This window comes from Oculina patagonica, chromosome 5 (assembly GCF_052425735.1).
Source record: "Oculina patagonica isolate OP01 chromosome 5, crgOcupat, whole genome shotgun sequence".
Taxonomy (NCBI): Eukaryota; Metazoa; Cnidaria; class Anthozoa; order Scleractinia; family Oculinidae; genus Oculina; species Oculina patagonica.
This window is the reverse complement of record NC_135762.1, coordinates 14,373,580-14,389,409: the sequence shown is the minus strand read 5'-3', so window position 1 is coordinate 14,389,409 and position 15,830 is coordinate 14,373,580. Positions and strand designations below refer to the sequence as shown.

The window sequence follows — 15,830 nt, the reverse complement described above, 5'->3', positions numbered from 1 at the left end:
TAATATACCCACAGGCATTTTAATCTGATTTTTGGCAATATAGCTATTTTTACCAAATCAAGTACATGTACGCTGATTTCGATAATCATTGTAGCCAAGCTCAATTCTTGTGTTAAGATAAAGTTTTAAGGCATTTAATTATGACGTCATTGTCCAAATAAGGAGTTTTCTTTCCTTTAGCTATTTTAAGCAAAATACATCCAGAAATTCTTTCAAAGCAATATAAGTGCTGCAGATGCAAAACATAAATTTAGCATTTTATTTATTCATTGAGTTAATAAAAATATCTCTTACATGCACGCAAACAGCGAACCGGCCGTATTTTTAAATCTTTTCAAGTAATGTTTTATAAAGCTTACACGCGGGATCGAGTGCTTTATCAAGTTTAAAACACGATGCCCAGCCGAGTGTTTTAGACTTGATAAAGCAAGAACTGCGAGTTCATTGAACGGCTCAAGTTAAAAATGGTCGAACGTACATCTTTTCATTCTGGCACTGATATTAAAAATTAAATTTTGGGTTCTTTTATCCAAAAAATTGGACATAAAATTTAGCCGTGTCTTTATCTGATATAAAGCAATTTCCTTTTGTTTTTTCCTAATGAATTATTAATGAGTTTTGAATGCGTAAACAGTTGAAACTCTTCAGTGTTTCGAACGCTGTGCTGGAAACGAATTGTTTATTTAAATTTATAAGTTTAAATTTTGCTTGCCTTGATCAGAGATGAAATAAGTACACACATACACAAACAAACAAGATGAATAAAAATTAGTTTAATTTGTGCTTGCAGGTTGGTTTCCAAGGCGTTTTTTGATTCCAACAATTTTTCATTTATTTTATTCGATAGTCAGAAAGGCTATTGAATCCCGTTCCATTTACTAAGCAGTTAAGCAAGTAAGATTAATTTTCCGCGGACAAGTTGTGACTGCATAAGGTTTCAGTTATTTTGCCGCGCGTGATATATTTCTCATCTGTGGAAAATACGCCTCACGTTCCTCCTTTCTCTACCTGAAACGTACATGAACAGGATTTCAAACCCGATCAATACATCATCTTGTGGCTTGTGCAGTCGTCTTCAAGTTCCTTCTGCATACCCCCCCCCCCCCCCCTCTCCGCCATCTCTAACAGAAATGTCGTCCCGACTTCGCAAAAGTTAGAAAGTGTGCATGTGTGTCAGTCATGGAGTTTTAACTGCCTCCTCCACAGACTCAGTTCCAAAGCCAATTGAGCGCGGATTCTGATAGAGAGTCGCGAGTGGGAGGATTGGAAAATTGCAATCTGTTGTATACTATTTGTCAAAACACACTTCAGAAGTCTTCTGGAATATTTATTTTTAAATCAATTGCTCCATTAGCTGTACAACAGACTTTGCTTTTTCTCTTCAGCTTGCGCCTTTTTCTTCCAGACGACTCCTTAGGAGAGATCAAACCCTTTTTAAAGGGTTTGATCTCTCCTAAGGAGAGAGAGCTGGGTAAAAAGCCTCGACCAATGTTATTTGTTATACCCAGCTAGCAGCAGCTTCTGAGTGGATTCACTACTGTTGATAAGCTCGTAACAGTATGCATTATTTAGCCTATGTTAACGCCATTTTTTCCCCACACCGTGCTATTACGAACTCTCGCTATCATGGACTCTAAACGACGTCCCGGCGTGTCCGCTAAAACAAGAAGTGACTGTATAATGCAATTTGATATGACTTGGTAGGAATCGCCTGAGAACCTTCTGGGTTTAAACGTTAGTGGTAAGCACTCCCATTTGAGCGTAAGTCAGAGTCAGAGGAGGTCATTCCTCCCTTGTCAGTGTGGTAGCTTTCTCAAAGTGTTGCCGCTATTGACTACTTGTGGTCACTCCCTGAGCTTGCCATCTGACTTTTTGGCACGATCTTTATTATCAAAGTGGTCCTGTTAAGCGTGTTTGGGCCTTCACGTTTTTAGAATGAAGAATGCACATTATGCTTGGCGTTTTTGGGCTTTCATACTTTCAGGACGAGGTATATAAATTGCCCCCGTGCTTGAAGTTTATGATGCCAAACCAGGTGGGTGTAGGGGCAACATCTCGATGTCTTGGACTAGAGGGGAGTGCACAAAGTTTAACACGTGTTCCTCTTTTATAAATCTATTTGCATATCATCTATTCATCCCCAGGGCATAATTACCAATACAAATTGACTGAGTTTGAATAGGTGCATGATATGAGCAGATCATCTCAAAGGGGACGCGGGTCCTGGGAACGAGATTGTTTCTATTTGTTAAATAAATTTTCAACTTTACGTTTTCTTTGACTGCTCTTTTGAGGACCGAGAGCTCTAATGGAAGCGTGCCGAGAAAATATATTTTTTCGGCTCCAGAGGCGGTACCCGATTCTGCGATGTGTAAACATTTGTATTCTGTATACGAGTCGAAAAATTAGACTCACAGAACAACCAACAAAATGACATAAAAACGAGCTTAAACAATGCGAACATATTTCTACTTCATTTTATTAGAAATACAAAGTCGTAAAATTTTAGAAAGCTTCAATATTTACAGTGGCAATTAGTGAAGAAATTTGAATATTCATATGGGTATACTGTGACCACGCAAACAAACACAAACATAGGATGGTAAGCCTGTGACTTACCGTTTCGCCTTCATCAAGTTGGTTTACACACCTCGATTATGAGGGTCTCAATGGGGTTAACCGTTAGCCGTAAAACGGAGACAAATTTAGCCGTTAGGCGTAAAAATTCGAAACTTTTAACCGTTAGCCGTAAAATATGTTAACCGTAAAAAATCGGTCAGTAATTATAAAAGCTTATAAATAAACAAAAATAGTCCACTTCATCGTCCCAGAATAGCCCTGAGACCTAAAATATGTTTTTTCAATAATACAAATTAATTATTAACATTTAAAAACAATTAAAATTAACTTTTTACTTCTGTTAACCGTTATGGAAATCAATTAACCGTTAGCCGTAAAAAAGCCAAAATTTTAACCGTTAACCGTAAAAGCCACCACCCCATTGAGACCCTCGATTATCCACTGATCCCAGTTGTATTACAGTGTATCTTTAAAGCGGAAAAAATGTCTCCGGTAAGGTTCTTGTTGCCAACATGTGGTGTTTGTTGTGAAAATAATGCATGCACGACGAAATGGCAATGAAAACATGGCGACGGAAATTGCCCGGTGCGGGTTGGAGCTATATATTGTTTTTTCTGCTCTATTGTTTTGAGGTTCTTCGTTGACTTGGTCGTTCTTTGTCTTACGTTATTGGTGAGCCTCCACGCGAAATAACAAAATTCTGTTTTTTTTTTTTTTAACAACGCGACAACAACGAATTTTTCGGATTTAAATTGAAGATAGTTGCGACCCCTTTACAAACACTGAATCCACGGCATCGCTGTCGTGGTGGCCCTCGCTACTTAAGAAAAGCCATAATTTATGCGTTCTACTCTTTTCAGTACGGTAGTCTATTCGGCATTTTACACTCAGTTGGGGAAGCTACAAACTTAACATTGTTTAATTCCTCTATCTTAGATCGAATCCCAAAATCTTTTCCTTTCGATTTTTTTTGGCTAAAGAAAGTCCACATAATTTCTTACCGATTGATATAAGAAAAGAGAATTCGACTCTTTGAGTGTGGGTGTCTACGCCACCTACGTATCATTGTCATTGTAATTGTCTTTCGATATTGTTCAATAACGCGGGCTTGAGTTTCACGTTTAATGAACGGGGCGTATTTATGCAAATCAATTCCATTCATAGCAGAAATTGCTTCCATTATGACAGCAGAGTAGATTTAATTAAATGGCGTTTTTTTAGAAGATAACAAAGATTCGTCTCAAAACGTGCTTTAGAAATAGATTTGCATTTCAATGTTTAGATTATGTTACAGTGTCAGACAGAAAACTTAACACTCAGACAGAGAACATAAACATTTAGATTTATCTTGGATATGCAAATTTCTATGTAGAATGAGTGATGGAGCCGGTTGGTTATTTTATACGTATACCTTTTTTTTCAAAGCCGACATAATAAAATTGCGTGTCCACCTTGCTCCGGTATTCCCAGCGAAACCCTTTGCGATTTGAGCAAAGAAAGAAAACCACTATGGGTTTTATTAATAATTGTAATATCTTTACGCGAAACGCCTTAGGTCATTTTAACTGTCATAAAACGTTATTCAATTTTCCGGCCTTTACTAACAGGCTTCCGAATAAATAATTGTCCCTGTGAAGTGAAGCCGAACAGTAGACGAACGTAAACGCAATAGGTCGTGACAACATCATGTACACCCGATCGATCACTCGTTGTGTTATATTACTTCAACTATTTTTCATCGATCATATCTTTGCAACTAACTTGAACAACTCGTCACGGGTCTCAGATGATGATGGTGCAAGTGTTAATAAGTCATCTACACCTGAACATTGTACCATTACAGTAGGTCCAAGACAGGTCAATATCGCAGTACACGTTTTCACTCTGTTAGCATCCTTGGTAGGAAACAGTCTCATCATTACTGCCTTCGTGAGGATGAAAGAACCCATCATGCTTCTTATTGCTAACATGGCTGCCTCCGACCTTCTTGTAGCGATCTTTCTAATCCCTCGCTTTATTACAAGAGAGGTAACAGGCTCCAACGCTTTCCTTGTTCGCGGAAATGGAGGCATGTTCCTCTGTAAGATATGCACCTTCTTCAGCGACATTTCGTTGTCGGTGTCAACCCAGAGTCTAGTTTTAATCGCCGTTGAACGCTTCCTAGCAGTTGTGTGTCCCGTACTGTATAAGAAAATCACACAGAAAATACGTCGCTTTCTTGTGGTTTCTACTTGGATCATGGCCATGGCAATTCACTCGCCATATTTTTATACGTTTCGACTGAAGACCATTGTTGACACAGAAGATACCAACCGTGAATATGAAGTATGTCAACCCAGCTGGGAACCGGCCTTTGATAACAAGTCAGCACACCTTCGCTACAACATATTTTTATTCGTAACAGTGCTGTTTATACCGCTGCTTGTTATTTGTGTTTTGTACACTGTCATCGTGGTCAAACTCCAAAGGGACAAATTGGCAACGTATCGAACTGACAAAGGAACGAGACGAATAAAAGAACGCAACAAGAATCTAAAAAGAATGGCCGTGGCTACTGTTGCAGCACTTGTAATATGCTGGGCGCTCTACATACCGATAAACTTTCTGAAAATCTTTTCTCCAGAGAAGGTTCCAAAATGTAGTAAAAGTTTCAAGGTAGTGGATTACATCTCTCGCGTACTGGCTAGTTCTTATTGTGCAGTTAATCCATGGATTTGCTTTATTTTCGTGCGAAATTTTACTCGTGAGCTGAGTATTATATGCAAACGGAAACGCCAAAGGTCTGATGCAAGGAGAAAGTCTAGAAAAAGCAACAGCTGTCGAACTGAGATACAACGGTCTCTTTCTGAATCCCTACAAACTGCCACCTCGCTATTAAGCAATGGGAAAAACCTCATTATCTTGGAATCTTTGTAGCTAAATAGTTAAGCATCTCAGCAATTTCGCACTACTGAAAATATAAACGAGATACGTTTCGAAATTTTCCGAGCCAGTTCCTTTGCACCGGTCGAATTGGCTTACTCAATTAGCAATTCAACACTAAAGAGTCTTGGAAATTCATGCGTAACGCGATGAATACAGAACACGTGCTTTATAAAATAATCATGATTGCTTTTTTGCGCTTGAGGAATAATGGAATTCTGCTCAAGAATTATTGGTTAAAAATTGTAAAGTCATGTACCCCCTGGCTGAAAGAGTCCAATATCTTTTTTGTAAATTTAATCATATCTACCACGCAATGAGTGCATTTTAGTAGGTGTCTTTTGTTCTTTTGGGGTTTGAATAAATATCATAATTTAGCTCCAAAATTTAAAGAAATGAATGAGCCCCAACAGTACAGTGTCCCATGATAAATCGATAAGCGACGACGAGTTAAAGACAGGAAATTTTATTTAGCAAAGGTGAATACTCGACCCACTTGGGATTCGTGTAGTTCAAATTTTCACAAAAATGTAAATTTCTTTTGGGAAGGAAGCCTTGTGCAAATTTATCAGAAATAACCGCGGGCTGAAAAGGCGGTCAGATCCACTTGACATTTCCTTTTCACATAGAAAGTTATTTTCTTGCTTTATCAACAAATTTGACGCCAAAGGCGCTTTTAAGTTTTGCTTTTCACGACAGATTTGGTTTGTCTTGTACTTCAAGGTGCCCGAATATTTTAGCAGATACAATTTTAACCCTCACCCCACCCCCACCCATAGCCCCGCTACCTGAATAGGGTTGATGTGATATAAACGGTCAGAGATAATGTGAAATGAGAAAGAAGCTGTCTCTTTGCGCCTTCCACTTAGCGCGTGTAAAGAGGACCACTTGTTTACTCTGCAATTATAACTGTCCACTTAAAAAATACCTGACAACATTCAATTATCCAGTTTTACGAATATTGAATTAAATAGTAATGTTCGTCGAACAGGACGCAAATCACATTCCTTCTAGGCAACACCTAAGGTAGGTTTAAATAATTATAATGTTTTTAGAAGTAATCGAAGGTTCGTCTCCCTTCTGTGAAAATGGATTACACTGTAATGATTAGATTGTGGTACCTCTTCAAAATTTGAACAAGGAAAAAATTGCATTTTATGCGGAACGCCTTCGGCTATTATGTCTCTAATAAAATTTCAGTTGCTTTTTCTGCCTTTTTTCCAATAGGCAGCAGAATAAAATATTTTTCCCTGCGAACTGAAGCCGAACGAATCAATCCGTGACGAAACATGCACCGATATCCTTGTTTTATATTACTTCAATTGTTCTTCAGCGGTCAAATCTTGGCTAAAGATGTGAACATCTCCTCACAGAGTTTGGATGAGGATGATACGAGTATTAACAATACCTCTTTAACTGAGCACTGTAGCCTAGCAGTGGGTCCAAGGCAAATCACCATCACGGTACACGTTTTCACACTGTTAGCATCATTGGTGGGAAACACACTCCTTGTTACTGCCTTCGTGAAAATGAAAGAACCCATCATGCTTCTTATTGCTAACATGGCTGCATCCGATCTTCTGGTAGCGATCTTTCTAATCCCTCGCCTAATTACAAGAGAAACAATTCGTTCCAACGCTTTCTTAGTTCACGGAAAAGGCGGTCTGTTCCTCTGTAAGATGTGCACTTTCCTCAGCGACATTTCGTTGTCGGTATCAACCCAGTGTCTAATTTTAATCGCCGTTGAACGCTTCCTTGCAGTTGTGTGTCCTGTACTGTATAAGAAAATCACCGTGAAAATACGTCGATTTCTCGTCGCTTCTACTTGGATCATGGCCATGGTAATTCACTCGCCATATTTTTATACGTTTCGACTGAAGACCATTGTTGACAAAAAAGATGCCAACCGTGACTATCAAGTATGTCAACCCAGCTGGGAACCGGCCTTTGATAACAAGTCAGCACACCTTCGCTACAATATATTTTTATTCGCAACAGTGCTGTTTATACCGCTGCTTGTTATTATGTGTTCTGTACACTGTCATCGTGGTCAAACTCCAAAGGGACAAATTGGCAACGTATCGAAGTGACAAAGGAACAAGACGAATAAAAGAACGCAACAAGAATCTAAAAAGGATGGCCGTGGCTACTGTTGCAGCACTTGTTATATGCTGGGCGCTCTACATTGCGATAACCTTTCTAAAACTCTTTTCTCCGGAGGTGGTTCCAAAATGTAGTAAAAGTTTCAAGGTAGCAGATTACATCTCTCGCGTACTGGCTAGTTCTTATTGTGCAGTTAATCCCTGGATTTGCTTCATTTTCGTGCGAAGTTTTACTCGTGAGATAAGAAGAATATGCAAACGAAACGGCCGTCAAAGTTATGTAATTACTGAAATGGAAGTAAGACGTGCCCTACAACGGTCCGTTTCTGAATCTGTATAAACTGCAACCTTGCCGCTTAGCTTGCTGTTAAGAATGAGAACAAAAATAATAATCATACCACTGTCGTGAAATGTTTGTAGTTTAAACTTGCAGCAATATAGAATTAAGAAGTTAATAAGTAAAGTTTCGAAATGTTCTGAGCTTGGTCCTTGGTGGCGAAAAAATTGGCTTACTTTAATTCAGCATTGCAGAGCCTCGGTGACTCATGAGAAAGTAAAAACTTTTGATACTTAATTAAAATTGACGTTTAAGGAGATCACTTCTTGATTACTTTCTTGGAAGAATGCGACCTTTTCACGGTAAAATGAATTAAATATACTGAGCTAGTCGGTTAGAAATAAAAGAAAGGGTCGGAAAACGTTTTTGTTAGTTGACAAGTCATATTTACCGCCGTGATATGCCTTATTTCTTCTTTCTGAATTTTTAAAATGGTATAGTGACACTCAATTGTTTCTCTTTAATATTTTTTATTTGAGTTATATCTTTATTTCGTTTTTATTTTTTCAATTTGAGTTTTTCGCTTCAAAAAAAAAAAAAAAGGAAGACGGTTCAATGCAAGACGTTGACGACGAATAAAAGTAAGAACACAAAATTAATGTTATTGGCAAGTTTTTGAATATTCTCACAGTAAATATTTGTTTAGGCAGCTAGCCTTGTACAGTTGAAGCAATCATGTACCCTTAGGCCGACTAGGGGGTCTGACCCACTTAAAATTCCCTCTTCCACGTTGACGTTTTTATTTTTGTAAGTCGCTTTATCAAGTGAGGGTGCTAAGGGGGTACCCAATTGTCAGTCCTGTTTTAGGCCATGTCAGTCTACTTTTTTTGGCCTTGTCAGTAAAGGGGTAAGGTAAACAGGTACTGGTATGTTGGTAACAGGGTAAACATGGGTAACAGGACAAATGTTGGTCGGGTAAAACATGGGTAACTTGGGGGTCGGGGCAGGGAAACTTTGTTGCTAACAACAACGGTTCAGTTAAATGAATTCACTAACTGTACGTTTCATTTCAGTACTTCCCAAAATCAACTACTGGCCAATTCGAGCCCCAACACCCTCTCAAGACATTTGGCGTCTAGTTAATTCCAAGTGCCCTTTACGGTAATGTGAATTCCACAGTTGTGTTCAGTACATTATGTTACATTAAATCGACAGCATCTAGCACTAAAATAGAGATAAAACAAGAATTAAAATCTAAAGTGCCTATGTTCAGCTCCACTGACTAAACGGCACTTTGTGTTAAAAGTATTTTTCGTGTATGCGATCATAGTACATGTACAGTTGTATATCATTAGGAGATTTTGCCAGATTGCGTGCACTGACATTATTTTACAAGACCTTGTTTAGACAGAGAAAAGCACGCAAGCTTTTAAGTAAATATAATTCATTTTTTGTTATTTTTACTCTTCTCGTTGTAGTTCCATTTCCACTTTTGTCGTTTGTCCGGATGTTCTTTTGTCCGCATAATTGCAATTCCGTAACGCGATCGAGTTATTTTGGAATATAGATTGGCAGCTTGTTTTTGGAACCTGTGCGGTATCATGTGAATGTCTAAATAGCTTTTCTGCTTGCATCTTTTTGCCGTGTCCCGGCGACAAGTTCCAAAAGAATAAAATATAACAAATGGTATTACGTGCACTTCAAATGCTCGCTGTGAGAAAGGTATTCTGTGATAACCGTTGTGATAAAAATAACCGTAGAAACTCGGACAGTTCAAACGTACAACTGTGTACTCACTCACACACTCACTACCCATTATATTATGCCCACTGGCACGTAGGGCAGCAAAAAGTTTATCCACTGCTGCCTGTCCTTGGCCAGCTGTTGGATGGTGTTCCAGCTTTGATTTAAGCCCCTCAATCCTGTCTCTACTGTTCGTCGCCATGTATTCTTGTGCCTGCCACGCTTGCGCCTCCCTTCGGATGTCCAGTATCCTTTCGAATGACATGGCCATAATGACATGGCCATAAAAATATGTCCTCCTGCTTGCACCGCAAAAGCAGATCCTTGTTGGAATTGGGCTAAGGCCAGAAGATGCGAAGTATTTTCCGCTGTTTTATTTTTGCTGTTGAAGGTTGGCAGCTTTCCCAGATCACTTTCTAACATTAATTTTGCCAACATTCTGACCCATACAAAAGGGTAGGCAGGACACAGCTCTGATAGATCTTGAGCTTGGTATGTGTACTGTACTGTGATGACTGCCACACATATCTATGCGTACAACTGAGTATTTTCATATATATGCAGACATCGCCGCCTCACTTGCAATGTACATAAATGTTCATAATAAAATAAATTCTATTTAGGATGAGCTTATCATGAACGGTTTTTGTCACGTATCATTAGTCAAGTGTTTGACTTTTAAGAGCACTTAAATAATTAACTTGCTTGCTGCTTTAAGTATTTGATTCCAGGTGACCAAGTGACATTATTGACAACTAGTAGGTGTTACAAATTAAAGCTGCACTGCCGAAACGTAAAAACCGAGATTTTCTTGCCTATGTATGTCACTGAAAGAGAAGTTTATGTTTTATGTAGTACAAATAATTTTTCATGCTCCTAACAAGACTTTAAAATGCTTACTGTCACCTCTGCACATTAGCACTGAGGATTTTGTCATTTAACCTTGTCATATTAAGGCTAGGTGGGCTAACGGCTAGTGCGCTTGACTTCGGATCGACTGGTCCGGGTTCGAGCCCAGGCTGGGGCACTGCCTACCCTTGTACCAGAGGATTTCAAAGCCCGCAGCGGATTACTCTTAGGCGGCCGAAGGCCGTTGCCACGTGTGGCGAAACCGTGAGAAACGGTGCATGAAAAACCTCCGGCACCCAGGGTAGGCACTGCACTGTGATTTTAGACCAGAAGCTACTCTTATAGTGCCTATATTTACCTAGGTGTAAAAATTAACATAGTGCATCTCTTTTAAATTAACCTTTTAAGTGTCTATTTCTAATTTACAAAGTGCCTGTCTTTACCTAGCTGTATAAATCCTGCGATAGACAACCATACCAACCAGAGAGGAGTAGAAGAAATATTCCAAGTCGCTTCATTGAACGGAAAACCTCCAGCCTCATAGGAAAATATTTTATACTTTAATGTTGGAGAGGGACTCAAAATCCCCTACCCCCCTCCCCTCCCTGGTCTGAAAAGGGCTGAAAATTGTATTGTTGATGTCCTGATTGCTCGAACACTTCCTATCTGTTAGCGAGTTAGCAATAAACTGCAATAAACTGCAAAACTGGAACATTCTACAGCACAGAAAATGATCCTCATTGAAGGTAGGGACCAAAAAACGCCAACTACAGTAGCTTAACGGGAAGGGCAGGAAGAGGATGAGGAACTCAAGAAAACAATCCCTTAGAGGTGGAGGAGGGGAAACCTGATTCATCGCTGCTTTTCCAAAAATTGGCTGATGTTTCCAATGTCCACATCCCTACCCCAGGTGTTTATGAATGAAATACACCGTTTTGCAAACATAACAATTATTGGTTTTTACGTGACGTCATTAAAACTCTAAAACCCAGAATCGCCAGACCCCTGAGTTCGTACCCTTCACTGGATATTAGACGTTTTTTTTATAATATATATGTTAAACTCCATAGCATTCACCGTCTATAAGAGTTAAGATAGAGCATTTTGAATATTGGAGGTTCACGCCACACGAGATCAAAGATGGCCGCCAGAAGGCTGTCGCGTTTTCTTTAAAAAATGCCTCATCCTGCGATTTTTAATAATATGGAAAGATAATGTTTTGAAATTTGCAATTTGTGAGGATACAGATTATTTTATTAAAATACATCTGTATAAGATGACTATATTCTTTTTATTTTATAAGAATATTGTTTTTTTCCGACCGTGGCTGAATATTCTTATTTTTCTCCTGATATTAGGCTGAAAATATTATTATGAACATTCTTAGATAATACCGTTTGACATTTCTGTTTTAACATGTATGTGGGTATCAATTACAAGTGTTTGGTGTCCAGATCTGTATCGTGTTATATTGTGCACATGTACCATTGCTTTTCGTTGCAGTCAGCAAGATCAAGATGTCGCGTAAGACGACACTTGGCCGTTGTGGCTTTAAACAAAGCATTCCTTACAGAGAAACAATGACGGAAATGAAAATACCTGATTTTGTTTCAACTAATAACATATTTAATTGTATTGTAATTACAAACTTTCAACTCAAAATTATATCATTTTCAAAATCTCAGCCTCGGGTTTATTCTTAAAATATTCTTAAAAATTCGCAAATTTCAGCCTCGATACTTCTTATAAACTAGATTTTTATAAAATAAAAAGAGTAAATGAATCCTCTTTGATATACTTTTTACATTGACTTCCTCGTGTTTGTGAAGTCAGAATAGGATCTAAAAGACGTATCTGCATACATTGAAAATCAACATGTTGACATTAAAAATAAGTAGGTATCTACTTAATTTATGTATAAAAAAAAATTATAAAGATAACAAAATACTGCACGTGATTTTGTGCTAAGATAGGTTAGTAAAAACTTTACATAAATGACATTATAGTTAACACAGGTTTTTTATCCGATTTTTTTAATCCTGTGGTAGTTCTAAGTGTTTCGTGCAATGTATTCAGATTTTAGGTCCACAGGTAGAAGTGTTCTCTCACTGGCATAAGCAGCTTTATTTCAACTCAGAGACTGTTTCTATCGCCTCCAAGAAATGTAAGTGTTAAGCCGCGAACCGCTTTATTACCATGATTACTGTTGGTTATGAAGTCTTTTCGTGTATCATACCATAAAAGCTTAGGCGGTACTGGTAAATCAGTCCAAACTCTTGTTTGAAAGTATTTGTGTTTCGTGTACGTGACAACTTGAAGGTCTTGCAATCTTGTTTCATTTGGCAAATTCCTTGACGCCTGCATTTAGTGTTCCATATCAGGGTAATCGAAACTTTTAATGAAAGTCGAATATTTGAGCGAATAACTTGGTTCATTACCCTATGTTTGAACATTTTCCTACAAAACTCTAACTGAGCTGATCGAAAAAGAGCGAATACATAAGTACAAACCAGAAACCCATAAGGGTTGAAACGTGTAACGCGCGCGCACAGCGTTTAAATATTCATTTTGCTAAAGTACCATATTTGGAAACACGAAGAATTTGTATTCGCGAATGCTTTATACACGTAATGACACACACAACATAATTTTTTGGTTTTGCGCAAAGTTGCTTGAATTTCGACCTAAACGCCGCACATTTCTTACAGAAACTAAAGAAATACATTAAGGGTATCGAAGCGAAGTTTTCAGACTACTTCAAGAAGATGAAACAGGAGAATTTAACCAGAATTTAACTTTATTCAACCAAGCTTGTTCAAAAACAAGATTACGCCATCGAGCGCGAGCTAGCGCGCGCTGTGAATTTAAACCAAATATAGTAAATTTGATTGGTTAAATGTTTCTTGTGATTTTCCAAATGTGGTACTAAGTGTAAGCGAATGTGCAAACGCTTTGTACATTGCGAATCATAGGGAGTTACACGTTTCAACCCTTATGGGTTTCTGTACAAACTTAATTTACCTGTTATGTAGGGAAGTCATATTTGATGTTTTACTCCCTGAGGTTCTTAAACCTAAGATGTTTACAAACAAATAATCTATAGCACTAGTTGCAGTGATTAACGATGAATATCACTGCTGTATAAAAAAAATCAATTTACTTAATTCAGCTACTGAAAAACTGAAACTTGAAACGATGATAGAAAGGCTTGGCAGAGAACTGACTTGCACTTGTAGGCAAAATGTCTTCCGCACAATACTACAGCTTTGAGATCAGGAGATATAGTTAACATACTTAGAAGGCAGCGTGGCCGAGTGGTTAGAGCGCCGGACTTGAAATCTGAAGGTCCCGGGTTCAATTCCCGTTCTGACCACTATCTGGATTTGTTCTCGGTCGTCCCGAGCTCAAATCCTCGGCCACGCTTGTAAATAGCCAACTGGTCTGCCTCCGTGTATAAATAAATTTGCTTTTCTTTTTTTTTTTTCTTTTTTGTTTCTTTACGATACCCGATATTTGACCGAAAGGAAGAAATATCTCTGTATTCCTTATGTTTAAGGTTAATAAAAATCCAGTTTCCTGACGTACTTTTCGCTCTCTGTATTATTCAACTAAAGCATTTTAGACCAATACGAATCCGGCGTATGAAAGTGAAGCAAATACATGGATTCACTATGCAATGACACAACGATAAAAGAATGACAAACTGACTAAATATGTCAAAGCCAATACTGCAACGTGGAATTGCGCCTGAAAAGTAAAGATAAATAAACTGAAAGGCAATAAAAGGTAACCAGCACAAAGCAAATGCCGAAGCAATCGCTATAGACATCTTAAGAAGCATTTTGTTCTTCTTATTGTGTCGTTGATTGGTGATAGTAGCGCGAAAAGGCGCCATTTTGTCGTCTCTCAGTTTCACCAAGATTATTGTCTGAAGTATGCACACTGTTACTAGTGGAACAATCAATACAGTAACTAGTAACGCAGTGTAGTAGCGGGTATGTGTTGACTCGTGGTTAAAGGCCGGCTCCCAGTTTGTGATGCAGAACGTTTCGCCATTTTCTGTATCTAAGTTGAAGGTATACAAATATGGAGAATGAATTGCCATTGCTAAGATCCAAGTAAAAAAGACAGAAAGCCATCGCTTTTTGACAGTGATTCGACGATATTGTCTTGGAAATACTACGGCGACCAACCTATCAGCGGTAATTAGAACCAAGGACAGTGTAGACACAGCAATGGTAACATCCGTGACAAAGGCGCAAGTTTTACAAAGGATCTGTCCAATCCATCCGTGGACCTGAAAAACCGTCGATTTTCTCACTTGAACCACAATCTCACGAGGGAGATGAACAATTGAGAACAACAAATCTGAGGCAGCTATGTTTGCCATTAAAATGTTCATCGTGATCCTATTTGATTTTAAGGAAGCGAAGATGAGTAAAGAATTCCCAACAACTGAAGCAATCAAAATTAAAGTGTATATAAGTGCAAAACTTATCATGATTGCATCCGGATCCATTGCTAGCGAACACGTTCCATTTTCGTCTTTTTGTTCTTGAAATTGGGCAGTAACGGGGGAGCTTGTTGAGCTGTTGTTGGCGAACATCATACATGTACATTCAAACAGCAACTTGTAAACTGACTGATCAGCGATGGTGTGGTGCTAATGAATGATCTTGTTGGTTTACATGATTGGTCATTAATAAGGTCATCAGAAAGGAAATACGTGATTGAAGTCAGAAATTGTCACGGTATTGTTAAGGTATCTTGTCGGACCTATACGCAGTACCGCCCTTAAATGGGTTGACTAAAATTAGAAAAGTATCATTCACCCTCTACTAATATTCTTAATTTGCTATTACTATCAGGTGTGCAATATTTTAAGTAAAGCATTAGTTAAAGATGATATTCAGTCCGTACAGAGCAATCGTCGCCTGCAACGTTTCTTTTACAGGAAGTAACGTTTACTAGCGGAAATAAAAATTCCGGGACAGCTTTACCTTTTCTTCATTATTTACACGAGATAACCTTGGAAAACAATTACAACCAGTAGAAGAACCTTGACACTATTCTAAATCGATTTGTTGCATGACAATATGTGTGGCTACATTATTTTTGATAATGCGGTTCTAGAAGATGAGGCGTATAATAAAAATAGTTATAACAATATAATTTATTTTTTATACATCAGTTGTATTTAAAAAAAAAAAAAAAAAACATTCATATGACTGGACAGTTAAAAATTGTAATTATAGCATGACAACAGAACAGAACAACTGAACCGAAATCTTTATATCTTGACTTATAAGTGACGCTCAAGTAGACATAATATTGTCTTTTGGAAAGAGATACGGGAA

General features: G+C 38.1%; 2 protein-coding genes and 1 pseudogene across 3 annotated transcripts; 2 read left to right on the top strand and 1 right to left on the bottom strand.

The window, feature by feature from the left end:
• Positions 1-3,999: 3,999 nt before the first annotated feature.
• On the top strand, positions 4,000-5,840 carry LOC144655658 (prokineticin receptor 2-like). Its single transcript, XM_078515952.1, has one exon. The coding sequence runs from the start codon at positions 4,267-4,269 to the stop codon at positions 5,494-5,496; it is 1,230 nt and encodes a 409-aa protein (XP_078372078.1). The 5' UTR covers positions 4,000-4,266; the 3' UTR covers positions 5,497-5,840.
• Positions 5,841-6,505: 665 nt separating this feature from the next.
• On the top strand, positions 6,506-8,310 carry LOC144655668 (prokineticin receptor 2-like; annotated as a pseudogene). Its single transcript, XR_013571169.1, has 2 exons — positions 6,506-6,532; positions 6,734-8,310. The product of XR_013571169.1 is annotated as a prokineticin receptor 2-like (transcript).
• A 5,767-nt stretch (positions 8,311-14,077) lies between these two features.
• LOC144654065 (neuropeptide Y receptor type 1-like) lies at positions 14,078-15,171 on the bottom strand. Its single transcript, XM_078514174.1, has one exon. It carries the CDS (start codon positions 15,080-15,082, stop codon positions 14,078-14,080), a length of 1,005 nt encoding a protein of 334 aa, XP_078370300.1. The 5' UTR covers positions 15,083-15,171.
• Positions 15,172-15,830: the final 659 nt, after the last annotated feature.

Coding starts and splice junctions, on each gene's coding strand:
- LOC144655658 (XM_078515952.1), top strand. CDS start 4,267: ATGTACACCCGATCGATCACTCGTTGTGTTATATTACTTCAACTATTT.
- LOC144654065 (XM_078514174.1), bottom strand. CDS start 15,082: ATGATGTTCGCCAACAACAGCTCAACAAGCTCCCCCGTTACTGCCCAA.